At 47.2% G+C, this 12,101-nt stretch overlaps 1 protein-coding gene across 1 annotated transcript; it reads right to left on the reverse strand.

Annotated features, from left to right (window-relative positions):
* Positions 1 to 10,883: 10,883 nt before the first annotated feature.
* On the reverse strand, positions 10,884 to 11,368 carry IER2 (immediate early response 2). The gene has a single exon (XM_060238348.1). It carries the CDS (start codon positions 11,361 to 11,363, stop codon positions 10,884 to 10,886), a length of 480 nt encoding a protein of 159 aa, XP_060094331.1. The 5' UTR covers positions 11,364 to 11,368.
* Positions 11,369 to 12,101: the final 733 nt, after the last annotated feature.

A 12,101-nucleotide genomic window follows, 5' to 3' on the forward strand; every position in this document is an offset into this window, starting at 1 on the left:
CTCCCTCTAAGCCATGCAGTCTTGTGAGAAGAAATAATACTTTGTGAGCTTACTGGCATTAAAATTGTGGGCTACTGCTTAAATTAGTTTGCTCTGGAGCCATTTTTCCTGAGCTAAGACAAAAAGGTGTGAGTTGGAAGCTAAAAAGTTGTGAGCTAGCTCACACTAAGCTTAGAGGGAACATTGCTTGTGACTGGAGAAGCATTAGTTCACACACAAGGACCTTTTCACATATACAGATATGCTGATCTTCCCAGCAGACATACAAAATGTGAACGATGGCTGCAGGCATAAATGCAAGCCCAGCCCTGTTTTGAAGGGGGAGTGCTGTGGGCCGGGATTCCATTCTTCGGCTTCCGTCTAATAGCTCACTACTTTTGTTGTATTTGGGATGGAGGGGAACCCACTTTCAATTAGATTTGCAATAGAAGGCACAGCTGGTGACCAGGTGTGGAGTTGGGTTTTCCCCTATCTGATGCAATTGTTGAGAAGTGAGACTGATTTGGGGTCATTGGTAGAGAAAGGGGGAGATACTGTGAGGTTTTGGCTGCTGGCTTCCTGTGTCCAAAATCATGACAGCTTGGGATGGAGAAAACACTGCAAAAAGATGGATTTGGAACGTACCCTGAAGGAAGCTAGGAAGCAGACAAACTGAACACAGCAAAGGCTACAGTAGTCAGTCTTCACAGTAAATTTGTTTTCAGTGAGATGAGACCACATGTTACTATGCAGAATGTTCGTGGCCACCTCTTCTCCCGTGGCTATTACCAAGGATCAAGGCTTTTGACAGCCAGGCTGTTTCAGCCTGTCTGGCAATGTGCCCAGGCTAAACTGTGAGAGTTGTTGCCTTGTTAGCGTTAGGTGCAACAGTCTGCATAGTCTCATGGCACCTCCCTTGAGCTAATATCTATGAGCAGGGCCTTTTTTGTAGCAGGAACTCCTTTGCATGTTAGGCCACACCCACCTGATGTAACCAATCGTCCAAGAGCGTACAGGGCTCTTCTTACAGGGCCTACTGTAAGCTCCAGGAGGATTGGCTACATCAGGGGTGTGTGGCCTAATATGCAAAGGAGTTCCTGCTACAAAAAAAGCCCTGGGTATGAGCACCTGACATGTTGCACCCTTTATGGGAAGGAAGAAATGGAACTGCAGGAGAAGAGATGGTCTCTGGTGTTTGAAGGCTGCAAGGGCTAGAGAGGCTCAGCCTAATTAGCATACCTCTGTTATGTTTACACTGTGAGGATACAATCAGTGGGAACGAAAAAAAATTAGTAAGAAAGATGGTGTCTGGACAGAGAGAAATAAAAAGCCCTTTCTCTTAATGTTGTGTATCTGGCCTCCTCCCATAAGATTTCCAGTTAACCTTGTTCCCAGCATGTTCTAGCAAGACAGGTTTCTTGTGCAGTGTGTGATGAAAAGTATATGAATTTTAAAGGGAAGGGAGGGACTTCTTATCTTCCACATTTTTCCCTTCTCCCTCTCGCCAATTGTAACTCCGAGGGAAGAAGGGCAAGGACAGAATCCAAGTTTCCCCTTGATAAGATACTGGCTCAAAAAAACTAATTGCTGTCTCACTAACCTTCTGAAAAGCAGAATCCAAATGGCTAAGTTACCCCATTTGTGCCCAAGTTTCCCATTTCTTACAGTGAAGTCATCCAGAGGTGAGAGTGTAATTCCCGTTCATCAGACTCTTTTTAGGCTGCCACAAAAATTCCAAGGAGGGTTGGTTTTCAGTTAGGTGCTAGCAGAGAGTAATTTGTTGTGCTGCATGAGGTCAGATAAGAAGGCTAGCTTTGGTTTTGTGAGTACAAGATATGGAATGCCAGCCTTTTCATGTTGTGACAAAAATGGAAATCACAATAACCCTTGTGTTTCCTGCAAAAATTCAAGGGTTAAAATGGCTAGGAACATATAAATAGAGGCTGCAGTATCCATAATCAAAGAGCATCAAGTGACAGCCTCTGAGATCATTCTCCAAGAAATTAAGAAATATGGGGAAGGCAGAATGACTGTTGAGGGACTCTCCCAGTTTAGGCCATTTTTGTCATTCAAAGATTATGCCGTATACATAAGTGTGTACATTAATGCTGTAGAGCATGTAGCAGGATTGAAGGAGGGATTGTTCATTTGCTCACAGGGAATCTTTGGCTTTCAAATATCTGGAAGGTCCTGTTTCCCCCTCTGTTGAACGGTTAGAAGCAGTACACTGAAGGTTCAAAGAGGTCATGCGACACGAAGTCTATATTCTTAAAAATGTCATGATTTTCCCTGGGTTTTTGTTGCCTTCTTTACTAATGAGTGAGAAGGCAAGGGGGTTTTTTTTGCAGGGGAGAGGAGCTTTATGAGTTCTGGCTTCTAAAGTAACCTGCTTTAGCTGTTAATGTATGCAGCCTGTCTACAAAGCAGTTTCCCATGAGTGCTAATTATTCTGAGGTGTGTCCCATAATTGCCCAGGTTGGAGCATTTTAATGAGGTTGTCTGGCTGTTCTCAGCCCAGGATAATAGTAGCAATTCCACACACTCAAAGGTGTAATCGTGGGATTCCAGCCTGCACCAGCTATGTGGCAGGGCATGAGGTGACTGCCAAAGGATCGCCACTGATGGAGAACCCAGGCTAAGGGAAGCTGGGCAGAGCGAAATCACTCTCTAAGAAACAAGCACACAACTTTGTTCAACTCGTTGATCTCACACTTCTCACCTAAGCTTCCAGTTAGCAGGCTGTCACCGTCTGTGTAACCTAGAAAAGTTTCCTCTTCAAAGCTGAGAATGCAGTCCTGAAATCCAGGATTGGATTGGGCTGCCAGCCTCCAAGTGGAGCCTGGAGATTTCTTGGTTTTATAACTGGTCTCCAGCTGGCAGAGATCAGCTCTCCTGGAGAAAGTGGCTGCTTTGAAGGATGGACTCTGTGGCATTGTACCCTGCTGAGGCCTCTCGATTGCCCAAACGCTGCCCTCTCCTGGATCCACCTCCAAAGCCTCCAGGTATTTTCCAACACAGACCTGGCAACCCTAGGTATACCTACTGTTATGTATGTGGACTCAAGAGAAGACTTTGGATACTCCCGCCGAGCTCATTGGAGCCAGGCCGACTGAACTTGGGAACAAAGGGCTGCAGGATCTAAATCCCTGCGGCCCTAGACCAATCACAAGCCTCCACTGGTTTGAATGACCCAATGATGTGCTAGCGCGGGAATCCAGAGATGTATATAAGTTGGGTCGGTAGACCCCATCCTCAGTCTTGTATTGTAAACCTGCACTATGCGATTTCTATTAAAGAGCTTGTTATCACTCACTCCGAGACTCTGCCATGCTTAGAATCCACTATATTACAGTGGCGACGAAGGTGGGATCTGGATGAGTGAGGTCCAGGGCAACCAAAGCGCACTGAGCTCCAGCGCTGCTGCGCAACAGGCACCGCTGCTCAGCCCAATCATGGCCGCCGCGTCCGGATCGCAAAACTGCATTCCGGAGTTCGACATGGCACAGCCGAGGCCTGGGAAGCCTGGGTCAAAAGACTCAAGTACCACCTCGTGGCACAGCGAATCAAGGAGGATGAACACGAAATCAAGAAGGCCGTCCTGCTGAGCAACTGCGGGATAGCCACGCTACAGCTAGCGGAGGGCCTGGTCGCACCAGAGATGCTTAGAACACACTATATTACGCCTATAAAAATATGTACATATTTAGATGTGAATGGCAGGGCTTGTGACGGTCGCTAATAGGCCTGCGTGCCTTTCCTGTATATTTTATTCAGAGATAATCAAGTTACCACTGCTTTTCAGTACAACACAAAGCATATTCACTCAGAAGTAAGTCCCGTTTAGTTCGATAGGGCTCGCTTTCTAGTAAGCATGATTAGGATTGTTGCCTTTGTCGTTATGGAGCCTTGACTGTGGGAAGGCTTCTCCTCCCCCACCCCTCTTTGCCCTCTCTATTTTTCCTACCTCTCAAGAGCCCTCTGCCAGCTCCCTGCATGGCCGTCCCTGCTTCTCCTTCCTCTAAAAAGGAAAAAAAAAAAGATTGTCTTTGTCAAGGAATAGATTGCATTGAATATCCAGGGATTAGGAAGATTGGGAGCTGGTTTTCAGTGAAACCAAAAGGGAGAAAATTAAAGTCCCATGCCTCTTACAAATATGTTGTTACTTAGTGGAACATGGGGGGAGAGCTGTGGCCGCTGGGCCAAAGAATCTCATCTAAGTGTACAAACACAGCGCCGTGGTGCTGCCCTCTCTCCGCTCTTCTGCCCTCACTGGTGAGAACACAGGAACTTCAGCAGGTGCTGGATACAGCCTGGCTCCTGGTAAGGCAGAACATCTGCTTTGGTATCCTGTCTCCAGAGGCAGGCGACGCACAGGAAACCAACCTCTCTGCATTTGGTGCGTGAGGCCTTCCTTGCACTGCAGCCCCCATATCCTGGCTTGCTTTTCTTTTCTTTTTTCTTTCCTTCCCTCTCCTTCCTTCCTTTTCTTTCTTTGCTGTCCTTCAGACTGTGCCTTGTGTGGTTGGGGGGGGGGGGGAGAAGGGAGTTCAGATTCCTGGCAGAGAGTCACACTGTGAGTGGGAGCCATTAGCTATGCTGCCTTTGTTCTGCTGGAGATGTGCTTGGGGCATTATCAAAGACCCTTCTGTCTATTCATAAGGGGAGTGCCTTGTACAGGTGATGAATGGCGTGACGGGGGCCCTAGGTGCAATGCAGAATAGTGTGCGTTTTCTGGGGGTTTCCCACAATGCAATGATTAGGATTGTTGTCTTTGTCATTATGGAACCTTGACTGTGGCAAGGCTTCTCCTCCCCCACCCCTCTTTGTCCTCTTTCTATTTTCCCTGTCTCCCAAGCTAAAGAGTAGAAACTCTGTGATTCAGACACATCATAAATAATAATAGCGTAATGTAGCAAACAGGATTTAAAAAAAAATAATGAAAACATATTGCACTTTATGGAAGATCATAAGATTAGAGGGCTATCTTGTAGCCATACTGCAGTTTTGACTCTTGAATGTTCCTACTCCCAGAATCTTGCTGCTCTCTATGGGTGTGTTCATACACTCTGGTCCAACTCTGGAAATCTCTGGGGACTTTGGAGGCAGAGCCAGGAGACTTTGTGGTTGGAGCCAGGATCAACTCCGAAGGCAGTTCTGACCATCACATTTAAATAACGGAGGATGGGGGCACCTTCTTTTGAGGCTTATGGAATTGGACCCCCTGGTCCAATCTTTTTGAAAGTTGGGGTTTTGTTTTAGGAGAGGCACAAAATGCTATGCTGAAAGTTTGGTGCCTCTGCCTCAAAACACAGCCCTTCCAGAGCCCCAGATACCCTTGGATCAGTTATACTCTATGGGAACCAGTCTCCACAGGGTATAACAGAGTGCCCAGTGGACATTTACCCACCCACCCCCTGCTTTCTGATAACCCTGATGTGGGAGGGAGAGCCTCCAAACCAGGGGATCCCCTGCCCCCAACTGGCAAAGATATATAAAGCTACGGTATTCCATTTTTTAAAGCCTCAATGATCTCCCCAAAACCTAGTTTAGGATGGTCTAATGTTTATTTCACAGGCTCAAAATGCCTTCTGACTAGCAGAGAGGAGGATTTTCAAAGCGACACAGGGCAATGTGGAGAGCCTTGGCTAGAATGAAATGCCTTGCAGTTTGTTTCATCATCTGGCAGAACAAGGTTTATGTGCTCAAAAAGCAGAGGAATTCATACACATTCTTCCCTGGTTAGTGGCTTCAATGATAACTCTTGGCTTTTCTATCATAGCATAGGATGCACAGAAATAGGCAACACCATTTCTTGATTCCACCGATGGAAAAGTGGAAAAGGATTCAGGCTTTCAAATTTCACCAAACTCTGTTGCATACTAATTCAGATCTAGTGATCTGGGCTCCAAAGGACATGATGGGAAGAACCCACGTGTAGCTTTTCACATATATATTTCTCACTGATGTCATAGCAGATAATAGATCTGCTCTCCCCTCACCATTAGACTGCAATAAAATATGCAGGTTATCGTGGTAGAGAACTCACTGAAAATGTCAAGACGGCGTGCGATTGCAATAAAAAAGGCCAACGCCATGCTGGGAATTATTAGGAAGGGAATTGAAAACAAATCAGCCAGTATCATAATGCCCCTGTATAAATTGATGGTGCGGTCTCATTTGGAATATTGTGTGCAGTTCTGGTCGCTGCACCTCAAAAAGGATATTATAGCATTGGAGAAAGTCCAGAGAAGGGCAACTAGAATGATTAAAGGGCTGGAACACTTTCCCTATGAAGGAAGGTTGAAACGCTTGGGGCTCTTTAGCTTGGAGAAACGTCGACTGCGGGGTGACATGAGAGAGGTTTACAAGATAATACATGGGATGGAGAAAGTATAGAAAGAAGTACTTTTCTCCCTTTCTCACAATACAAGAACTCGTGGGCATTCGATGAAATTGCTGAGCAGACAGGTTAAAACGGATAAAAGGAAGTACTTCTTCACCCAAAGGGTGAATAACGTGTGGAATTCACTGCCACAGGAGGTGGTGGCGGCCACAAGCATAGCCAGCTTTAAGAGGGGGTTAGATAAAAATATGGAACAGAGGTCCATATATATATATAATTTTTTGGGGGGCCACTGTGTGACACAGAGTGTTGGACTGGATGGGCCATTGGCCTGATCTAACATGGCTTCTCTTATGTTCTTATGAAATCCTTGCCAAACTTACCTCAGTTTGCTTAGATGTTTTTAGCATTTCCTTTGACCTCAACTCCCATACTGTAAATTGAGCTGGGTCAGAAGTGCTGAAAGCAACAGCATGCAGTAAGGTGGGTGGGGAAGGACTGGATCCTTCACCTGCACATTTGTTTAAAAGGCTGCGTATGTTCCGTGCCTTGTCGTCATTTGATCTCAAATTTGGCAGTGTTTCAGACTGTTTTGTTACTTTTTTAAAAGATTGAATGTTTCTTGTTATTTCCTGCTTAAAAACTAAAAAGCTTCCAAAAGACTTACAGCTCTCTCCCCCCTCCTCCCCGTTTTAGATGTGAAGAGATTACAAATGGATTTTGACTTTCCTAACTGCATGGATTTATAACTTTCTTAAAACAGACAACAATCTCATCTCCAAGTATGTAGTGTGTTATGAAAGCTCAAGAGGTTAGAGAACTTCCAGGTGTCTTAAGAGGGAAAATATAATTCAGGTCTCTGCCAGATTTAAACTTTTACACAATCTCATGTTTCGCTCAGACAGATAATTCTGTGGGAGGCAGAACTGGGATGTTATTTTATTTTGTAGTAGGGAAGATGTGTGAGAGACCACCCACAAAGCCCTGCCAACTCTGAAAGCTATCTTGTCCTAGCTTGTTCCAAAGGGAGATTTTTCTTCCCTTTGTAAATCCAAAGCAGCTCATGCACAAGAGCAGGTAGGCCTTCTGAGAACTCCTTTGGCTGGAAGGAACAGAAAAGGCCTACAGGCATATGGGTGTAGCATCTTTAATCATATCTAGTCATTCCCAATTCTGTTCAGCACTCCTACTGTATGCTACAAGAGGGAAACCTTTACATTCAGCAGGATCCCAAAGTGGAATAGCATCTTGTTCTCTCCCATTTGTACAGAATGCTTGGCTCTCATAGAAAAATAGGTCATAGTACTTTGTAGCATAACCGCTTTGGTGTTTTGCGTATAAGTATCAGAGCAACCAAGCTATGACCAAGAATGACTTTCCAGCTGACTCACTGAGAGGGGTGGAGTAGGTTTTGTGTGGGAAGAAATAGGGTTTGGCTGAACCTGATGCCCAGTTGTCAGTTGGTGGGAAATTTAGGTCTTGGTTGTATTACTTCCGCTTGAACAGACCTCTGTACAAAATTTTTAAAATTCTTCACAGGGAAACTAATGACAGAGACTGTCACCCTCTGCAATATCTACATTTCTATATGGAGGCTTTTAAAAAATTCCTTTGACCCTCTACCTGCAATGTGAAGTGCCTAGACACTGCATTACCACTTTGGGGGGAAACTAGGCCAGAGACTCCTGTCCCTGCTAACGTTGACAGTCATTCCAAACCTTGCTGTAGAACAAAAAAGCTTAGGTTGTCTGCTGTGCCTCCAACCGAAACCTCAAGCCCTTTACACCAGCTAAGAACTTATTTCATAAAATCAGTTAGGGAGGGAACTCCCTAACTTGTGGAGGAGGGAAAATTACCAGTTTATGGCCTTTAAGTGTCTGCAGCTCAGGTTAAAAGTGAATTCCTGAGCCTTGAATCACAAAAGGGCTCTTTTAGCCCTTGGGGCTCATTTACCATCAAATTTAGGTCTCCCCCAGCTGTCTCAGAGAAAATCTACTGCAAAGGTGCTACAAGACAAAATTATTACAGCATATACTTACTTTCCCACTTTGCCAGATGCATGGGTGGCACTTTTAAAAACAAGTAGTTAAAAGTTACTTCCCCCAAAATCATAAATCCTCAAGTTAACGAATTATTGGAGGGGCTATTGATATGAGAAACACTTTATTCCCATTCTTCAATACTGTGCATAATTTCCTAAACAATCAGGAATCAGTTACTTCAGTTCCATTACACGCCTGAGTACATTTTGAAATGACAAAAATCATGCTGGAACATGTAACTAAAGGTTTGTTCTGTTGGCCAGGAATTCTATCAAGACAGATATCACCCAAATGGAACATATATGTTCTCTTATGAAGCAATTATATTGAGGGGACCTTCATAACCTGTGAAAATCTGTGGTGCTACCCAGCCCCGATAGGAACCAGCCTTTGACAAAACTGCACTGTGTCAACAAACCCCCGATAACATTTTCATTTCATGATCTGAGAACTGCAGACAAACACAAGGTAAACCTTTAGATTACCTGAGGCACTGCAGCTGCTAATGTTTTGCGAAGCACTCCTATCCAAACTCCTGCCTGCCAGTACTGTCCAGCTGGCTAGTGGCCCATGTTTATGGAAATGCTATTTTAGTTCATCATAAACAAGTTTACAAGCTCTGTTACTGCAGTTCTATATATAAGCTGCCTGTGCTCTCACACGCCCATCCTGAAGCCACACATTGTTATGCAACTCAATAGTCTGACCTAAGCTACCTGGCAGAGATAGATCTGAAAAGTGATGTCCTAAAAGCCAAACAGGAATAACTACCTAGCTTAAGCAAGGCAACACTTGCTCATTCTCCATCTACTCTTGCAGAATGTCATTTAATTCTAGCTGCACTAGGAGTCTAGTGTATCAGTCATAGTACTTCTGAGCTGGTTTTAAGAGCACAACATTGAGCTATGGGAGATGGGAGTTAAATTCAGATTTGCATCCAGTTCTCTGTCTAGCTATGACACTTGGAATTCTGCTCTCCTGCCACCACCTTGCTCTTCCTTTAAGCCCCTTTGGTTCTTTATTTCCTTATCCTCTGCACATCAACCGTTCTTAATGTAAGAGGCAAAAATGGAAGGACCCAGTGTTTGAATATTCCCTCCTTTCACACCTACCAGGGATGATAACCCTTTATGTACACATTTTTAAATTTAATTACGAATAAAGCACCACAGGATATTAAAAAATTCAGGTCTTTTATTTTTGTGACCAAAATTATTTATACAATGAGGGTGAAAAACAGAACCAAAGAAGCCTTATTGCCCCCCCATTTCAAACAACAGAGGGATAAACACAAGTTACAAAACTTTGAAGACATACAGGTAACATTACAGAGTACCTTGACAGTCACCAACTTGCCAGTTTTGAAACAAAACAGCATTTAATGAACATTCCCAACTCTTGAGCCAAGAGTTTGCATTAAACACACAATTGAGAAGCATTTACGCTAAACTTCCATAGGACAACAAGCAGCATTTCACAACAGACCGAGTGGAAGAAACACTGCAATGAGCAAAGGGGTAAAACGCGTCTTGGAATTTCACAAAATGACCACTTTTTAACATATGTATTTTAAAAAACGAAACGATGCTGAACCACCACCAGTCTGAGTCTCTGAGCGCGAAATGTCCAAGGTGGAAATGTCAAGAGGAAAACATTGTTTTATGTAAAAACAGCCCTGCCCACCGCTGTTTAATGTATATCTCAACAGCTTCAGACATCTGGGAAAGCTGCTAGTAAGTCTTTAACATCCTCCTCCCAATATACACCGGTCACTCAGGGTTCTACCCACACCTTTACACACACACACAATGTTGTGGCAGCATAAGCAGGAAATCCCCTGCACTCTTGGACCCAGTGTAATGCAAATGCTAGTCATATGACGGATGTGTCATAACTAGTACGACCGGTTGGTTCTCTCCCCCCCTCCCCGTTCAGTTTCTGTTCTCATCATATGCACACCAGCAAAGACTAATCTGATTTTGAGATCTTTTTTTTTTTTTTGGCACAAAGAAACAGGCCACTTCATCATCAATTACTAGGGAAGGAAAAAAGGGACGGCCCTGAGAAAAAGAACGCTGGGCAGATCTCTCCCCCCCCCCCCGCTGCAGACCGACAAAAACTGCTTTTCTTTAACTACTCTCAGCAAGTCTTTTCCACCTTCGGGGGGGGCCACCCAGAAGAGGCAACCACTTCTTCAAAAGCCAGGAACAGGGCAGGATAAGGACGTGCGCGCGCGCGCACGCACACGCCGTGCAGAGAGTGGTTGTTTCCCGCATGAGTCAACCGCCAGGAATCCCAGCGATTGTCCGACGGGTTTCGAGTCTCTCCCGTGCCGCCGGAGGCTTCGTTCCCCTCGCGTAGGCGCGGCCGGCCCCTTCCAAGAGCCGTCGCGGGGCCCGCCGGAGGGTCTCCCGCGTTGGGCGCCCCCGAGGCGGCGTCCAGCTCCCGCTGCGGCAGGCTCCGGCTGCTGCGGAGCGCCAAGTGTCGGGCTGCGAGTGGCGCGCAGGCGGGGGGCGCTCTCAGAAGGCCACGACGGCGCGCACCACGATGCTCAGCACCCCGTCGCCCCGCCTGCAGCTCGCCCGCGCCGCCTCCTCGCCCGAGAAGCGGCGCTGCAAGACCCGCGCCAAGCCCGGGAAAGGCCCCTCCTGGCGCTGCGGCTGCCGCTCCTCCTCCTCCTCCAGCTTGGCTCTCTTGCTGGGCGCCGCGCCGGCTTCGGCGGCGCCCAGGCTGCTGCTGCGGCGCTTGCGGCTCGGCTTGGCGGCCGGGCTCCAGCTAGGCTGCGCGTCCATGGGCTCCGGGCTGGCGGGGGCTCCTTCTCCGGCGTCTCCCTCCTCCCCCTCCAGCTTGGCGGCCAGGTAGAGGTCGCGGGCGTTGCGCATGACGAGCGAGAGCTGCAAGCTGCGGTGCAGCCGGAGGCCGCCGCGCTGCATGCGCGAGTGGTACATCTTCCACACCGACATGGTCATGATGCGCTGCGCCTCCTTCTGCACCTCCATGGCGCCCTCGGCGGCGGGGGAACCTTCGGCCTTTCTCCGCCCCTCCCTCGCTGTGCCTCCGCAGCTCCCGCACGCCAGCCCCGTCCGCGCCGAGTGAGCGGAGCCGCGCCCAGCGCGCTGCCTTTTATAGCGCCGGTGATCTCAGCGCGCGGGCCTCCCCCGCCCCCTCCGCGAGCCGCATCCGGCCCTCTGGCTGCGGGGAGGGGAGGCGGAAATGGCCCGGCGAGGGGGGAAGGGAGGGGATTGAACATATATATGAACATCTGAAGCTGCCTTATACTGAATCAGACCCTGGGTCCATCAAAGTCAGTATTGTCTTCTCAGACTGGCAGCGGCTCTCCAGGGTCTCAAGCTGAGGTTTTTCACACCTATTTGCCTGGACCCTTTTTTGGAGATGCCAGGGATTGAACCTGGGACCTTCTGCTTCCCAAGCAGATGTTCTACCACTGAGCCACTGTCTCTCCCCTGCTCTCCAGGGTCTCAAGCTGAGGTTTTTCACACCTATTTGCCTGGACCCTTTTTTGGAGATGCCAGGGATTGAACCTGGGACCTTCTGCTTCCCAAGCAGATGTTCTACCACTGAGCCACTGTCTCTCCCCTGCTCTCCAGGGTCTCAAGCTGAGGTTTTTCACACCTATTTGCCTGGACCCTTTTTTGGAGATGCCAGGGATTGAACCTGGGACCTTCTGCTTCCCAAGCAGATGTTCTACCACTGAGCCACTGTCTCTCCCCTGCTCT

The sequence above is a fragment of the Heteronotia binoei genome, chromosome 5, assembly GCF_032191835.1.
Source record: "Heteronotia binoei isolate CCM8104 ecotype False Entrance Well chromosome 5, APGP_CSIRO_Hbin_v1, whole genome shotgun sequence".
NCBI classification, from domain to species: Eukaryota; Metazoa; Chordata; class Lepidosauria; order Squamata; family Gekkonidae; genus Heteronotia; species Heteronotia binoei.

Excerpts from the sequence above, each read along its gene's own strand:
- IER2 (XM_060238348.1), bottom strand. The coding sequence starts at position 11,363 with ATGGAGGTGCAGAAGGAGGCGCAGCGCATCATGACCATGTCGGTGTGG.